The sequence below is a fragment of the Agelaius tricolor genome, unplaced genomic scaffold (genome assembly GCF_023055355.1).
Source record: "Agelaius tricolor isolate 1412-34295 unplaced genomic scaffold, bAgeTri1.0.p SCAF_22, whole genome shotgun sequence".
Lineage (NCBI taxonomy): Eukaryota > Metazoa > Chordata > Aves > Passeriformes > Icteridae > Agelaius > Agelaius tricolor.
This window is the reverse complement of record NW_027269282.1, coordinates 5,788,524-5,805,386: the sequence shown is the minus strand read 5'-3', so window position 1 is coordinate 5,805,386 and position 16,863 is coordinate 5,788,524. Positions and strand designations below refer to the sequence as shown.

The 16,863-nt window shown below is 43.2% G+C and overlaps 1 protein-coding gene across 18 annotated transcripts in view; it reads right to left on the bottom strand.

Annotated features, from left to right (window-relative positions):
• The window catches only part of TCF7L2 (transcription factor 7 like 2), a 172,195-nt gene that overhangs the window by 107,131 nt on the left and 48,201 nt on the right, over positions 1 to 16,863 (bottom strand). For 15 of the 18 annotated variants that reach the window (XM_071446059.1, XM_071446064.1, XM_071446061.1 and 12 more), the window contains exon 4: positions 4,022 to 4,123. The exons of the other annotated variants lie outside the window; for them this stretch is intronic. In XM_071446059.1, the coding sequence (XP_071302160.1) occupies positions 4,022 to 4,123 (102 nt within the window). The remainder of the gene's footprint in view (positions 1 to 4,021; positions 4,124 to 16,863) is intronic. 18 annotated transcript variants of the gene reach the window in all.

Below are 16,863 nucleotides of genomic sequence, written 5' to 3'. Positions count from 1 at the left end.
CAGAGTATTTACTTTGCAGAGAACAAGGAAGAACAGCACTGGTTTTCTTCTTCAGGTTGTAGGAATGCACACAGATATAAAAGGTTTTAAAAGAGCTTGCTTTCTGCAGTGAGATTTCAGAGATCCTCACACAGACATACCTTGCTCATTTTCACCTGCCTGTCCAGGCTGCAACAGAAAATGTTCATGTCAGATTCCCACTCCTACATCACCCGTCTCCCATCCTCATCACCCTGCTGGCAGCACACATGGGGATCAAATCAGGTGCACACTGACCATGGGACTTCAGGACAGCTGGCACCCCACCCCCTGAGAGCAAGCTGGGGTCTGCTTTACATGCAAAACATCCTGCTAAGACTGTTTCACAAAATCTTAATACCTTCAATGAAATCAAAGGTCAGAAAAAAAGAGGGGAAATAGCCACAAAAAGCACTTTAAAAATATCCCAGCCTCATAATAGTACTATCTGCAGGCTGAATTCAAAATTCTGACCTAGCAAGCAGCAAGCTTAATAACATACTATTAAAACAATTTTTGCCCCAGTTTTCTTTCACCTTTGGACACAGATAAGCAGCATGACTGTGCCAGAGCAAGATGCAAAAAGTCTTACCAGATGAGTGAAGCACCTAAATGTAAATAAATGCACTGGTCTTAAATGGAGCCTCATGCTGTACCTTCCTCAAGACATACTGAACATAATTTCAGTTAAATATTCTGTTTCTCATTATGGACCTTGGAGACTCTCTCAAGCACCATGAAAAAGCAGAATTAACCCAGCCCTCGGCACTGGGGACAGCAATCCAGCCAAATTATTCATGCTGGTCTTTTGCTTCAATTTTTGTAGTCTTAACTTAATGTTCTTAAACAAATCTGAAAGGAGGATGGCTGACAAATAGAACAGATTTTACTTTAGACATTAGAGACGGCCATGTTATGCAGCCTTGAGTCATTAAGCTGAACTCCTATGGGGAGTTTCATTGGAGCTGGGAGTAAAAACTGACACAGAGCTTGTGGCTGTCACAGCCAAGCACTGAGAAGAAAGAGTGTTAAAAAGGGGAAGACAAAAAAAAGAAAAAAGGAAGGGTAAAAAAAAAAGGGGGGGGGAGAGAAAAAAAAGAAAGTGCGAAAGAAAAAAAAAAAGGAAATAAAAAGAGGGAGGGAAACCCAAGCCACCACACTCTCCTTTCCTCTCTTTGTAATCCAGCTATGAAGATTAGCCTCAAATCCTGATTTCAGAGATAAGGGATAGATAAGAAGTGATTTGCAGGTGTTAGCATTTTCCTACAGATCTTCAGGGCAGCCCAACTGATTTGAAGATGAAAAACTGGCATGGGTACACTTGATGGGTAGACTAGACACAGCAACCAGGGTAGAGAACCAGTTTCTATCCCTACATGTTACACTTGTACAGAAACACCAGGATGCCCACAAAATACCCATCAGTGTTCCACAAAAGATTAACTGTGTTTTCACAAATGCAGACAGAAGTGGATATAGAGCCCTGTGCAAGAGCAGCCAGGTCCCAGGTGCTGTGGGCAGGCACAGCAGCAGCAATGGGGACACCAGAAATGCCTGACACATCCCAGGCCAACTGGCATCTGCAGCCACTTTATCTCCCCCAAATGCCATTACCCGCTCTAACTTTATTTACCAAAAAAAAAAACCATTTTCACTCCACAAAATTAATGTGGCCTGGGGTCGGTGCCAGGAAAAAGGGTGGAAAAAGCTGCCCCTTATTTATATATTTTAACAGAACAAGGCAAAACAGTTTGCTGCTAGAAATAAACATTAAACCTTGCAGAACCTCCCCCCCCCCTCCCAAAAACCCACTGCTCTCCCCCCTCCCTCCCTCCCTCCAACATTGTAAGTAGCACAAAAGATCATATTACAAATGCCAGCTGTGGCTCTTTGGGAAGGTGGCCTCCATCTCGGAGGTAGTATATGTTCCTCATGGCCTAAGTGGTTGCTATGGTAAATATGCTTTTTATTGAATAGCAGAGTGAAACAGCTTTTAAAGAGATCCATAAGAACCCCATAAATGGTCAAAACACAAAGCAGATCAACCTCAGCCTCCCTGGAAGCAGGTTTCGCTTCGTTTTCCAAAATGATTGTGATTTTTGAACCCTTTTTTGTATATTTTGTTGACCACTTAGCTTGACCTCGCCCACACCTGGGTGGAAGGGCTGGAGAGAGGCAGGGGGGAGCTGAGACCCCAGTCAAACCCCTGAGCACCACAGGCTGCTTTGGCTTTTAAAGGCAAGTGTCTGCTCTCCTGCAGGCCAGGAGGCTCAGGGACACTGGATGCTCAGCACTGGGAAGCTCAGGTGATCCCAGCCAAACTCATCCTGCCCTCCCCAGCTGCCCTACCCAGGAGAAGCCTCTTGCTCCTCTTCCATCACCTCCTAGGAGCCTGACACCACTCCACCATGCCAGAGCCATGGGAACATTCCCACCCTGTGTCAGTCCTCTGGCACAGCAGTAAAAAGAAAAGAATTAAAATAGGAAAGTTTCTCTAGCTCATTTCTTATTAGGAGTGAGATGATGGCAGGTTTTGATGACTGTAGATTTCTGATTAACCAGCCAGACATCTTTTCTTTGATCTCTTCCTCCAGTGACAGCCCAAGTGGACAGGAAGGAAAAGCAAAGTAATTCTGGAAAAGTGAAGCAGCCAGCACTAGATATCAACTGGGCAGATACCAGTCTTGTTCCAGCTGCTCTCTGATGATTTGAATGATGGTTTAGAAGCTATGGATTCTAAAATATAGGAAATAATTTTTCCTTTTGAATAAAGAACTATGACACTCATCACAATGAGCTGACAATTCTCAGTTTAAAGAGACAACAATGGAAAAAGAAACACCTCAAAATGTTTAGTATGATTAGAGATTTCTAGAAAAACCAATGTGTGCCTTGGATGATCTACCAGCTGTGTCAGCTCTAGACTATAGAGCAGAAAGTAAAGAATGAGCAGTTTCTTTTCCTGGCATTTACCTTATCATCCAATGGTTGTAAAAAAGTTTTTTAAAAAAATCACATTAAACTTGATGATGAATTCTTTTTGGAAGAAATATTCTAACCCAGTACGTGCCATTCTCTCCAGAGGTAAATGTCCCAGGTGAATACTCAGAGCTAAGATGCTCCTTAACAATAAATGGCACTGACACTGGCTGTGGGTGAGGATGGACCATTGCATATCTCTGCTCTTGCAAATCACCACATAAACAAACCATTTCCTTCTAGAACTCTATGGGTGCTATTTTAGAAAGTAAAACAAACCCCCAAACCACTTTCATGTAAATTTGTACTGAACATTGCAAACTCAACATTATTTTCACAACAGAAGCACAAGAAGAATTAACCAAGAATTGAAAATTTAAGTCAGAACTTAATAAATAAATATATTCTTTTAAATACTATTCATTATAAAGAGAGTTTATATTTTGCAGGCAGCAGTAAACATTTGATAACAATGTTTATACTAAATGAGAAGTCACCACAACACAAAGGAACATGTGTTTTGTTGAACCTGGCTCTTTAGAGCCTTCACCCAGGTAAAAATCCTGACCAGCTCTCAAACTCTCATCCAGGATTTCACAATAAGAAAATATTTCTTTAGGTAAAGGACATAGAATAGGCTTGGGTTTGATTTTTCTAAGGCACTCTTAAGGTTAAGCTTTCCAGACAGTCTCTTCACTCTCTTCATTTCAACACTGCCAGGTGTGTAAACCAGCCTGATTGGACTCCACTGCCCCTACATAATTCTGCAGTGTGTAAATTTAGAGTATTTTTTACTCCCTGGTCTCCTGCAAGGCACATGGATGATAATTTCATAATTTCAGCCCAGTGATAACAAAAGTATTCCCTCCTTTTACCACAGGCTTGTTAGAGATTTTTTTTTTGTTTTGGGGTATTTCTCCTTTAGTCCGTGTAAAGGAAAACTGATGACAACCATTGCCATTAATGTCAAATGCTTTTTTTTCTTTTTTAAACAAAGGAAGAACATCTTTCTGTGTTTACTTACAACAATGTGTGCTGGAGATGGAGACCTAGCATCCTTGAGGGCTTGTCTACTCTGAAGGCTCCCTGCCTGAACATCAAGCAGTGGCCATTTCATCTGCAGATACTGGATGGAGGAAACAAAAATGGGAAAAGAAAAATGAGTTCAGAAAAGAAAGGCAAAAAAAAAAAAAAAACAAATCTTAGGTAACATGGATAAAAAAGTATAAAGCAAAACTTATGCAAGGAACTGAAACAAAAAATTAAGACAACCTTACATGTTTGTGGATACAAAATCTGTGCAGAACGAACAATCTCATACCACTGTGTTACAGTTCAGGAATAAGAAAAAAAAAACAGATTGCAAAGACAGTATTACATTAATTTTACTGATCGCAGCAGAAGTAGCATAAAACTCACAAAGAAACAAAATTGCATAACCATGGAGAGGATGGGACAAGGGAAAAGGTGGATATCAGTGTCAGGAGAGGGAAAACATATCATGAATTAAGAATATGATCTCATTACTGAGGGGGTCATCTGTCAGCCTTCTTTAACAAATGTACCAAGTCAACTGCTCCAACTCCCCAGTGCTGTACGAGCCCTAAAGACAGAGCACTACCCCAAAATGACTGCTGGGTCTTAGCACCTATTTTCTCTACTTTTCACCATTTCTGGAAGACACCATGGATCTTCTTCATGCTTATCTTCTGTCAGACAACCCTGGCTTGGGGACAGCCACAGCTCCTCTGTGGCACTGCCACCAGCAGAGAGGCTGGACACACACAGGTGCCACCTCTGCAGCATATGGGGGCACTGACTCAAAAGCAAGAAAAGCTTCAGCTCACTGCACCAGAAGTGCTCCATTCTGAACAAAAGCAGGTCCACAGAGAAATTAGTTATCCCAAACAAACTTCTGCACTGTACATCTAAATATAATTTCAGCCCAGGCTTTTCTCTCTGCACGCTGCTGTGTGCTGTCCCAGTTAACACCGGTTAATAAGAGACTTCTAAAAGCCCTGTATCATGCTGGAAGAAATGTGCACAGCCACATACATTCAGCCCCCTCCCAGAACTAAGAAAAGCAGCTGCACATATACATCAGACCACTGCAGAAGCTCCTATTCAGCGCTATTCAAGATGCTGCTTGATCTGACAGATCTATTCCTAGAAAATACCTACTAGAGAAATAGTTATGTTTACCCATTCCTTCCTTTCTTTTTTTTTTTTTTTTTTTTTTTTTAAAGTAAGAGTAATCTTGAAGAAGCACCATGCATAAGCAGCCCCTGCGTCCAGGCGAACAGCGGAAGCTGTATCTGAATCTCCATGGAGGAAGGAAGGAGATCTGGTTCCATGCCTTAAGCACATCACTATCTATCACATTTGCTCACGTATGCAAAACATTTGCTCACATGCAGGGCCTGTTTGCTGCAAGACTCTGGGCACTGAGGTGCCCAAAAAGCAGAAACCAGCAGGAGAATGTGTTACCAATTCCCATCACTTGGAGGGCCTGAGTTTTCCAAGCTACTGGAATGCAAATAAACAAACCCATACTCTGGATTTGTGCCCCATATGAGTTCCACAAGTTCCAAGAAGTCTTGTTTTTATTCATGTTCACATTTGGGATTTGTGCAATGTGGACCAGAATGTTTCAGCACTTCTTAAAAACAAGAAATAAAACCCAAACAAACCAGAACTAGACTACCAATAAGCAATATTTCTAACTCTTACAACTCAATTGTAAGTCTCCAGATATTTGATCACTTGCATCAAATCCCTGCTCTTCAATATATGTGACCACAACATAAATTTTAAAGTTGAGATGATGTTAAAGCAACTTTCTAACCCTTTGTGGTTTCAAAAAAGTGCATAAAAATGCAACCGGAGTGTGTAGAATTTGGACCCAAAGCCTAAGCCAACTGAGAGCCAACTTTTAAACTTGAGAGGAAATCTGATATATTACAGATTTTCAGATGGCACTATTAAACAAGTAAACTGCTACATTTTCAAAAGTCCACCGGTTTTCTTAGACAGCAGTCAAAACACCACCACATAGAGGGGTGCATGAATTTCCAGAACGGGTCCTGATGGGTCACAGCTACTTTTGGCTTCCTCAGGTTTTCCAGACAATCAGTGAAGTATTTTTCCCTTCTTCCAAGGAAAACGTCCTCACAGGATGTGTGCATGACTCTGCTTCAAAGTTCACAATGGTTTTTGGAGAGCAAGAACCTACCGCTGCCACAGCTGAAACCTCTACAAGAACATGACAGCTCAAACTGTGGATTTCCAGGGAACAGACACCAGGCCATTACCCACAAAAATAAACTCATCACCTTCATTTTTCCATGACCACTCCACAGTCATACAAGCAACCCTGGAATATCCATCCGTACAACCATGACAGCCTGTGAGGAGCTCAGGTCAGCAGCTGTCCTAAAACACAGGCTGAGAAACCTGTGGGCTTCTCTGAGACTGCAGCAGGGGTGAGCTCACAGCAGACCCCATCCAGTCAGTAATTATTGCAGGGATTACAAAGCCTTCAGGACTGTCAGTTGTGCTGTTTTTTACTAGCAATAAATTCCATTAGAAGAAACAGAGCAAGAAGGCATGGCTGCTCCCACTCCACCTCTATCCCACAACAGCCCGCGCTTTCAGCACACGCTTTCAGCTCCTACACCAGGCTGACCTAAGGGCAAGATGAACGTTTCAGAAGATCTTACTGTTACACTTTTTTTTTTTTCTCCTTTTAAAACCCTTAGTCTGGACTCTCAGTAAAGCCCTTCTCTTACCCACCCCTGGCAAAGAGGATCCAAGAAGTCTTACAGTGCAAAGGCTAAAGCACAAACAGCTTCTTTTGGACATGCACATGAAGCCCAGCAGGAACAGTCCAAACCCAGAGGGCTCAGTTTTGCACACAAGCACAGACATGGACAGCTTCCATTTCTACCAGTGGATAACACACCAGTGGGAGACAAAATAAAATCAAATAACCACACCCAAGGGAAAGCAGTAAAGCACAAGGGTCGATAAAGCAACTTCCATGAGCTCTACCAAGTGGCCAGGATCCAGAGCAGTCTCCCAGCCCTGCTAAGGGTGAGATGTTCTGTCTGTCAGATAAGCAGAGGGGGCCAGAGCCCACAGCCAATGCCCATGTCAAGCTAGTGACCCCACACCTTCAACAGCAGGATGTTTGCAAAAGCAAAAAAATGTTTGCTAGCTTCAAAATGCCAGCCCTGTTGATAAAGTATGAAATATTAGCATTGTTTAAGGTGACGAGCCTGACTCAAGGCCTCCTCATCCAAGAATTGTCATGCCTGTAACACAATATTGATGTGGTGGCTTATAATTCTTACTTTACATAAAAGCCTCATTGTGTGCCAAATTCAATCTCCACAGGCTACCTGAGCCACAGATTTTTACAAGTCTACATTTCAGCGCTGCGAGTCTACAATACACATAATTTTCAATTATGTTAGGGCAGAACAGGATCACTGCCTATATAACATTACTGGTTGGAGGAAATGAGACTCAGCCCTACTGCCGAGAGAGCTAACTGGATCCAGATGGTGGCCGAGGCGGCAGCCACCCCCTCCACAACTCTCTCTTTCACAGTGCAGGGACATGCCAGGCCCTTGCTGGGGCTGGGAGCTGTGACAGGAGGATGCTTGGGCAGGGGGGAGTTGCATCACCTCGGGGAAGAGGAGGGAGAGCCGTGATTGCTCTCGAAGGTTTACTGCTGCTGCCCTACGTTATGATATTCTTATTAAAAAGGAGAAAAATTAAGTCCTGCTACAGCAGAGAGGTAAATCCTTTCCTTCCTCAAGCAACTAAATAGCAGGAAATCCTCTTCTCTTGGCCCTAAAAGCAGATTTGAGCCAGACAGTTCCTCTGATTTGCAAGGAGTCCACAAAAATCCAAAGCCGACTTTCCCAGCCTTCTGACACTGCTTTTATATTCCTGCACCGGGCAGCTGGGAGGGGGCAGAGGGGTAAGAGGGAGGGGAAGCTCCCACCAGCCTGTTCCTGCAAATGCTGGACACCCACTTGCTCCTCTCCTGCTTCTTGTGTCTCGGTGTGGAAATCAGGACTTGCCTGTACAAACACTGAACTTTTCAACAAATTAACTCTAACAAATCTGTGCAAATTATTTCAGAACAAAACTGTTGAAATGGGCTCTGCTGGCCTGCTTTTAACATTTTTTTAAAATAATGTCATCATGGTGCAAGTACTTTATTCCCTGTTTAACAATATGATCTGATGGGGATCATTAGCATGTGTGTGTTTAAAAAAAATAAAAAAGTTTTATGGCAAGTCTCAGAGAGCTTAAGCAAAATAATTGTTAAGCTCCAGGCCTCCACACAAGAATTAAAACAAGTTTGGGGCGAGCGTACTTGAGAGAAACCAAAGCTTTTAAAAAGGCTGTTAAATTGTCAGCACAAGGGAAAAGGCAAATGATTTGAATGGCCCAGATTTTTTCTGTAGAAAGGAATAAAAAAAACCCCAAGAACTCTCCTACACATCCACACCTCCCATCTACTACCAGAGGGTCCTGCAGAGCACAGACCCACTGGGAGCAGCTCTGCACAGCCACCCTGCAAAACAGCCACCTTCCTGAGCTCTGGCTGGGCAAACAAACATCATTCCCAAGTTTTCACAGCAGAGTTGGTCCAAAGCAGCTGAACTTCAAATCCAGCACTCGAGGAGTTTGCTGGAAGCTCTAACTCAGGGCCAGCAGCTGCCCCACAGGCTGGGGCAGGGCTCACAGCAGTGCAGCCGTGGAGGAAAGGATGGCACTGAGCTCACAGGTGTTTCCTGCACTGGTGTCCAACCTGAACCTGTCCCCCTGTCACACTATTGTTTTCACTGCTAGATTGCCCTACAAGTGATGTTCTTCGACATATAAAAACATAAACACAGTAAGGGGGAGAAAAAGGCCATATTTTGAACAGAAGGAAAGCTGCACAATGCTTTCCAGCTTAGGTTTCCTGCAGCTGGTGCTTATTAGCTCCCAGGAACTGAAACAAGCAGGAGCAGGGCTCCTGCAGTCAGCTTGATGCCACTGGTCTCCAATATCTCCCCTAACCACTGGATCACACCTCCAAAGTCTGCACTTTCTCCCTGGATCTCAAATAGAAATATTCCTGATCCTAGTTTTGGGGTAAGTCCCTCCCTTGGCCAGTGATGTAGAGTCACGTGGAAGTACACACCTGGATGTCAACTTGAAGGTCAGGAGTTTCTCCAATATTCAGTTAGAAGCATTTCTGGGAGGGAGCATCTAGACAAATTTTAACCAGAGATAATCCAGTAGCAACACAGAGACCACAATGCTGAGGGGAGAGCTGATATTTACGGGGAAGCCAATAAGGAAAAAAGGCCATAATAGCTCTCTACAGACAAAAAAAAAAGTTGTAAGAGGATACTCATCTTGGTACCTACAAAGAAAGGTCTGTCACCTATTAGTGTCTCCACTTACATTAGAAGCAAAGCCTCTAAAGATTTAACTGTAGACCTTCAGCTTCTGCTCCATCGCTTAATTTACCTCAACCCCTTATTTCTGGTCTTCAGTTATCACCTTGTTTGTAGAGGTGTGCGTGTGAGAGCAAAATCTGAAGGATTTATTTTAAATAACTGAAGGAGGCTGTTGAAGGAACTTTAAAAAGGCCTCCTATTCCTTGCAGACCCGCAATGTCTGGAATTTTTTGTATGAGAAGTAATAGACACCACCCACGATGCTGAGCCCCTCTACAGAATATGCAATGCACCACCACGAGGCACAGGGGAGCTGCTCAAAGCAAAAGCAGCAAGGTTGATTTCAGTGAGACGAATCCTTTCCACACAAAAGATTTCCCCAGAGCATTCGAGAAATTAAAGCATAAAGTTGTAAAACACGAACATATTTATCATTTATCTCCAATTTTCATTTTATTAACATAATCTTTTAAACTATTGCAACACCACAAAAATAAATTATTAAGTAAAATGCATAGATGGGAGAAAGTGGTACAAAAACCAGGAACTGGTGTTATGTTCCTGCACTGACACATGCACATAAGGCCTCTTCCAAATTTAAAATGTCCTTTAATTCTCTCATTATTGACAATTTGAGTGACCTTGTCTCCTTCCCTTCCAGTAATACACAGGAGTCCCTGACACAGGAACCTTGAGTTGAACATTTCAGTATTTTGCCCGTGCCTTTGTCACATTGCTGAGGTGCTGCTAGGGCAGAAAAATGAGACAGCTGAGTCCTCCACTGAAAGTTAGAGAAATGTGGTGGTGATTAAACAGCCCAAGATCACCTAAAGGAAGGAATCCTGACAGCAGAAATCCTGGGATCACAGAGCCACCTAAGGTGATGGGCAAAGAGGATTTTGGCCTGGGATAAAGCACAAAGCAACAGCCTGAGCCCCACAGGTGCCTCGTCACCTGCAGGTGTGGGAACATCCCAGGAAGAGCAGATCCTCTGCTTCCTCCTGGCCTCCCCAGGCTCTTCTCCTGCATCCCAGAAGAGCATGCACAGCTCTTCTCCTGCATCCCAGAAGAGATGCAATGTAACAGCTCCATGCCATTACTACTGCCAGGCATCACCCCCACTTGCACTGGTTTCCTGTATACAGTGATAAGGGTGCAGAGGAGGCTGCCTGGGAGACAGTTAAAGAGAATAACCAGAAGCTTCCTCAAAAATTATTGCCTATGAAAGTTCAAGCAAATGCAGATAATTATTTGCTCATTCTAACATGGATGAAAGGCATTTTTGCCATCAGTTCTACTGAAACACTGAAGTAAAACAGGTTTTTTGCTTCTACTGAAGGCAAGGTTGGTAGGCTACAGTTGAGTTCTGGGATACTGACACCAAGTATAAAGAAGCAAAGTAAAGGCAAATCAGCTACTGCAGGAATTTAAAATCATTTTTTTTAGCTTTATAAGAGGAAGAGTGTTCATGTGACATAGAAGTACAACATTACTTTCTGCAGTTCACATGGTATCTCTGCAAAGTAACTGCAGGCTGTATTTCTCAATCCTGGGTGGAGCTTGGGAAAGCACCATTACTCTTTTCACATTAAATTTGAAAGACCCCACCATCCTTGCTACACAAACCAGCAGGCTGGCTGAGGACTATTCAGATGTCTGCAAAGTGCTGTTCCAAAAGACAGGTACGAATAAAAGCCTAATTTTGGTCAAGGAACAAGAATAAGCATTTTTATCTACTTTAAACCATAAAAAAAACCAACTTCATTTTGAAGCTACTCTGCCCAAATTTTCTCTGCAACCTGTTCTGTTGCACTTAAGCACTGAGTTTCAGTTAGATTAGAACAGTCAAAAAATCTCAAGAAAGTCTTTCTGTAGGACTGTCTTGCTTAGACTCACAGTTTAATCAGCCTCTAAGACTCACCAAAAAATTTGATGTACAGACACACAATTTCTCATCCTGGCAATCTCCCAGAAAGTGAGAGAACAATTGGTAACTAGTGTTTGCATGAAGTCCAAGAATGCATTTTATGGTCTATAAAATATAATTCCTTTCCTCCCCTTTAAATCAAGGCAGTAAAGATATCTGACAGCATGTTAGAGACAGAGATCATGGCACTGAGCTACCTCCACTCAAACAGAGGAGCTGCTCCAGAGGAGCCCTGCCTCCCTTTAAACCTTCCAACTCTGTTAAGAGCATAGCTCTATTTGTAAAGGAGGGGCTGGAACTTTCAGCTTTGCAACTACTTTTTACATTTTTTTTTAAAGGAAAAGCAAGAAAAACCCCACAGCGCAGCTGTGCAAGGAGCAAAGGAGGCCCTCCAAATCTGCCCCTGTCTTTCCTTTCACTTCCACCACTTGGAGTTTGGAATGGAATTGGAAACATGGGAATATACTTCCTGATTATGGGAAGAATCAACCAGGCTCCTTAGGTACCCTGGTAGTGAAGCCCATCAGGAAATTCATCTCTACATGACCACGATACTGAACTGGTACCATTTTCCACTGCGTGTATTTATGTGAAAGTAAAAAAAAAAAAAAACTCCAGACATAACAGACACAAAGAAGCCTATCTTTGTACAACTCTGTCCTGCATGAGTCATAGAATCTTAGAATGGTTTGAGTTGGATGAGACCTTGAAGATCATCCAAAGTTCCAACTTTCCTGCCATGAGCAGGGACACTGAGACCAGGCTGCTCAGAGCCCCGTCCAGCCTGACCTTGGATGGGGCATCCACAACTTCTCTGGGCAACCTGTGCCAGTCCCTCACCACCCTCACAGGAAAGAGCTTCTTCCTAACACCTAATCTAGGCCTACCCTCCATCAGCCAAAAAAGGGTTGATTTATAGAGTGCTTGGCATCTCCAGCTATCAAAAGCCAGCAGAGGCATGACAAAGGCAAGACAGTGAAAGGATGCTCTGCAAGACAAGTCCCTCTCCAAAGGGGTCTCCAAGACTATCTTGGTTGGGAGGGGTTTCTTCACTCTTTGATCCAAATTCTCATCTCAGATCTGGAGAAGTACCTGTGAATGAGTGGCACAGGTGGGTGAGATCCTTGAGTAAAAGTGCTACAGGAAAATGTAGCAGTTTGCTCATTACTGTAACATGGCCTAAGAAGGTTTTACTGAAAGAGTCATATTTTCTTCCACTGTTGGGTAAGTGAAACTCATGACTCTAATCACTACCACAAAAATTCCTGTCGATGTAGCAATTCTGGGTGAACTGCTGGGAGCCACTCTCTAGTAAACCCAGCAAATTTCATACCAAATTTCCTGTCACCTCCCTTGTGGTTTCCATGTGTGATTGGGCCTTCAATGCAACAAGGGGTAACTGCAGAATAGACGGCTCCAAGGGTTTCAGGTCTTCATGAAAATGAAGAACTTGCAAAATTCTCTTTTCCTAGGGGTGGTAAGTTCTGTCCTGGTTTTTTTTTTTTTTTTTTTTTTTTTTTTTTTGGTTGGGTTTTTTTTTTTAAAGGTTAACACAAAAATGTAACCTTAAGGCAACCTCAGGAAAAAAGTCCTGGAGATAACACTGGAACCAGCAATATTCTGACCTCCTAGGAGAAACTGGGAAGGTTGCTGTTGAGGTTTTGTTTTTCAGAAAGGCCTTGGAAGAAAAACTTTTCCACTGCATCATATCCTGGTCCACATTCCTTGCAGTAATCTTTTAGCTCAGATGTGTGGAGATGTCTTTGAAAGATGTAAAAGAGGTCGAGAGTCCCCTCAGCTAATTGTGCTGGCTGAGAAACAAAACTTGTGGGCTGGGGTAGGATTTGTGTCAGCCTGACCTTCTGTGAGACCAGCTACTCCTCTGAATAAAACCTTCTTGCTGCCTCTGCCAGAATCCTCCTGCCACTCAAGTATCATCTTGCTGTAACAAATTACTCCTAACCCAGGATTATGGCTCTTTCCAAATCCCTCCTAGAGAGCTGGGAAAGAAACGTTCCCTTCCCAGGATTTGGAACCCCCATCAATAACTGCCCTTCTTATTTCTCTTACAGCACTAGGTCCTGGGGACAGCAAGAGCTGCACCCTTTTTCCTTCCAAATAAAAGCTGGACCTCTCAATTGTCCATCAGAAGAGGAAATGAGGAAGGCTTGCCTTTGGATACCCATGGAAAAGACATCCCATCTGGCCAGAGGGAAAGATGACTCCTCACTAAGTAGGAAGAATTATATTTAGGTGGAGGACTAAGTGATTCATTTGGGATGAAAGCAAAATAAAACAAATGAAGTATTCACTAAATCTGTGCTGTCACCTCTTGTTCCTGGGCAGCCACACTCTGTGTTTATTTTCTGGTTTCCTCCAGCACCACCAAAACAATGCAACAGGCATTTAGGTATTTAAAAGAAGTATTTTTAAAAATATTCTTAGTTGAATCATCACCACACAAACTGTTCCTCAAGAACACATAAAATGAAGGGGATGCAGAGAAAAAAGATGTTAAAAAGAATATGGCCCAGAATTGACACCATTATGCATTATTTTTCCCCAATTTAAAGGGTCCCCCAATGAAAATAAGCCAAATTACCACAAATTCCAAGTAAATCATGGCATGACTTTAGAAAGGCACACTGACTTTTCAAGTACCTTTAGGTTATGCATTAAATGTAAGCAACTTTTCTTGAACTGGCATAGTTTGCAGACTTAAGATGCACAAAATGCACTACTAGAAGTTTTGAAGAAATAGGGGGCTTTTTGTTTATCCAGAGAGAAAAATTTTCCTCAGTCAAAAAACTACACTGCCATATCCACTCCCTCAGCTAAAAAGAGTAGAAACAAAAATCAAACAGCAAAATGAACTATCACAAAATAATCCTGTCAGTTTCAACAAATTGGGGAAAAAAGGGAAAACACTCTTTTTTTAAGCAGCAAATTGAAATAATGCATTGTTCCATGTATGTATGGGAGAAAAAAAAACCAAACAAAAGTTTTCTGTTGCATAGGGAAAAAGCAACATGCATGAGCCTGCATTCTTCTTCTCTAAGTGTGGGTGGAAAAGAAGAAGGAGGGGAAGAAAAACAAAATTGAATGTAAAAAAAAAAAATCCATGTAGAAACAGTGGCTTGGAGGGGCCTCTGTCCCTGGGAGAAGGGCACCAGCAGCTCTGCAATAGTTCATGTCCTGGAGGGACTGTGCCCCATGCCCAGATTCTTGTGGTTGAGGCAGAGGTTTGTTTTGGAGAGGTGAGGGTGGCTCTGAACACCCAGCCCACGGCCGCGGGGAGCCCGCAGACACCACACTCCCACATCTGCATCTGTCACACTTTCATGCCACAGCCCCAAAGCTGAAACAAAGGAGTCATCAGAGCAGCCCTGAGCTGTATAAATCTGCAAATAGCTGAAAATGTTGCTCTTGTTGCTAAATATAGTGCAGGCATTTTGAACCGGCCGGCCCGCAAGGCAACTTTTGTATTTATTTATTTAAAGGATCATGGTTTGAAAACACTGAGTGTTTTTTAAGCCTGTTCATGTATGTATGTTTGCTCTCTCTCAATATCAATATGCAAAAAAATAAAAAATTAAAATAACTTAGCAGGTACTAGAAAACGTAAAGGAGTCAGAGAGCTGAGCAGAAAGATGTATTTCACTCTGCAGTGGGAGCAAAATCTCCTCCAAGGCTGGTAAATCATGTTCATACGGAATTAAACCCAGAATAGCTTCAACCCTGCAATTGATACAATTAGCAAATAAATATATATATATATATATATATATATATGATAGTTCCCTGTGGGAGCTCTCCCCAGGATCATCACATTCCTGCCTGGCCATGGGAAGGGAGGGATGGGGATGGCAGAGCTGCCTGGGAGAGGGGAGGAGAGGCACAGCCCCTGGGCTAGGAAATGTCTGCAAGAGGGATGCACAGCCAGCCACCCTCTTGTGGCATCCCAAAGCCAGCACAGGGATGCCCTTCTGCTACTAAATCCCGGGAGCTGGGCACCAGCTCACCCTGTGCCTTTGCAGGAGCAAAGAGCAAGATTCCCTGGGAAGGGCTCTGGGATGGCAGCCCAGCCCCAAACCACACGGCAGCCACTGCAGCAGAGCACTCACCTATGGAATGCTCTCTGGGATGCTCTCTGAAAGCCAAGGGCACAACCCTGGACCTGAGGCAGCTGCTCAGACACCAATGGGACACGGTGAACCCCACAGAAGCTCAGGACAAGGATGGGGGAACACACCAATCCCTCCTGGCTCCATGGGGAGAACCACAGCCAGACCGGCAGCACCTGAGGCTTCACACACCTGTGCCAAGTGCCCTGTACCCACAAGTGCCAAATGAATATTTCAGGTTTTAGCCTTACCTGCAACTGATAAAAAAACCCCAGTAGCTATTCGAGGTTTGTTACAGCTGTACAGCTGTCTTAAGAAAAAAGAGCAAAAAAAAAAAAGCTTTTTCTTAGCAGGGCGGGGGGTGGAAGGGGCTGCATCGACAGCTCCAGTAGCCAGAGGCACTTTGCAAGGAGGAAAGTAGAACTCACGATGTGGGCAGGCCTCAGGTTTCTGAGCCTCAGGGCACATCCAAGAGACACAGCCTATTTACTGAACAGCCAGGAAAGCAAAGGCTCCAGTCTTACAACACCTTATAATCTTATTGTGGACGCTTATATTTTATAAGTATTTGAGGTTGAGGAGAGCAGGGTGGGGAGGGACACAAGAAGCCACTTTAGCTGCCTGGTGGGGTTCTGAGAGGCAGGTTTGTTTTTTAAAGATGAGGTAGGATGACTCCATATGTGGGTAATTATAAATGAAGCAACTAAGGATCAATGAGCTCCCTTTCATAGCAATCGCTTATTTATTTATTTTAAAAATCATGACACAGCATTTCTGTTCTCTATTTCCAAGTCAAATTTATCCTAGGTGGAATCAGAGGAAGAAAAACCAGGTTCCTACACAGATTTTTTTTTTTTTTGAGAGCATTAATAGACTGGAGAGCATCTGCGCAGGACAGCAAGTTGAAGTCAGCGTTTCTGCATGCTGCACAGCCAACCCCATAACCTCAGGAGGGAACTTCCATCTCCACAGACCTGCACACAAAAGGTCACTGCAGTGCACCCTGCTCCCACTAAGGAGCTTACCTCTCACACGTAACATCAGGCTTATTAAGCAACGTGAGATGATACAATAGCCACTAATCTACTGAAAATTATTATTCCTTTCCTCCTGCCCCCAAGCAACACGGGGATTTGCAACATGCTGGTCTGTAGGATGTACCTGAAGGACAGAGGGAATTCAAATTGCCATGGCCTCCCCAGTCTCTTGGTGATACCTCCCAGTGATTTCCAGTGAGGCTGGCAGGAGTAGCCCAAGTATTGTAGAAAAATTCCTCTGACGTTGTATGGATTTAATAATGATAAAATAATAGAATATAATAAAATATATTAGAATAAAATCATAGAAT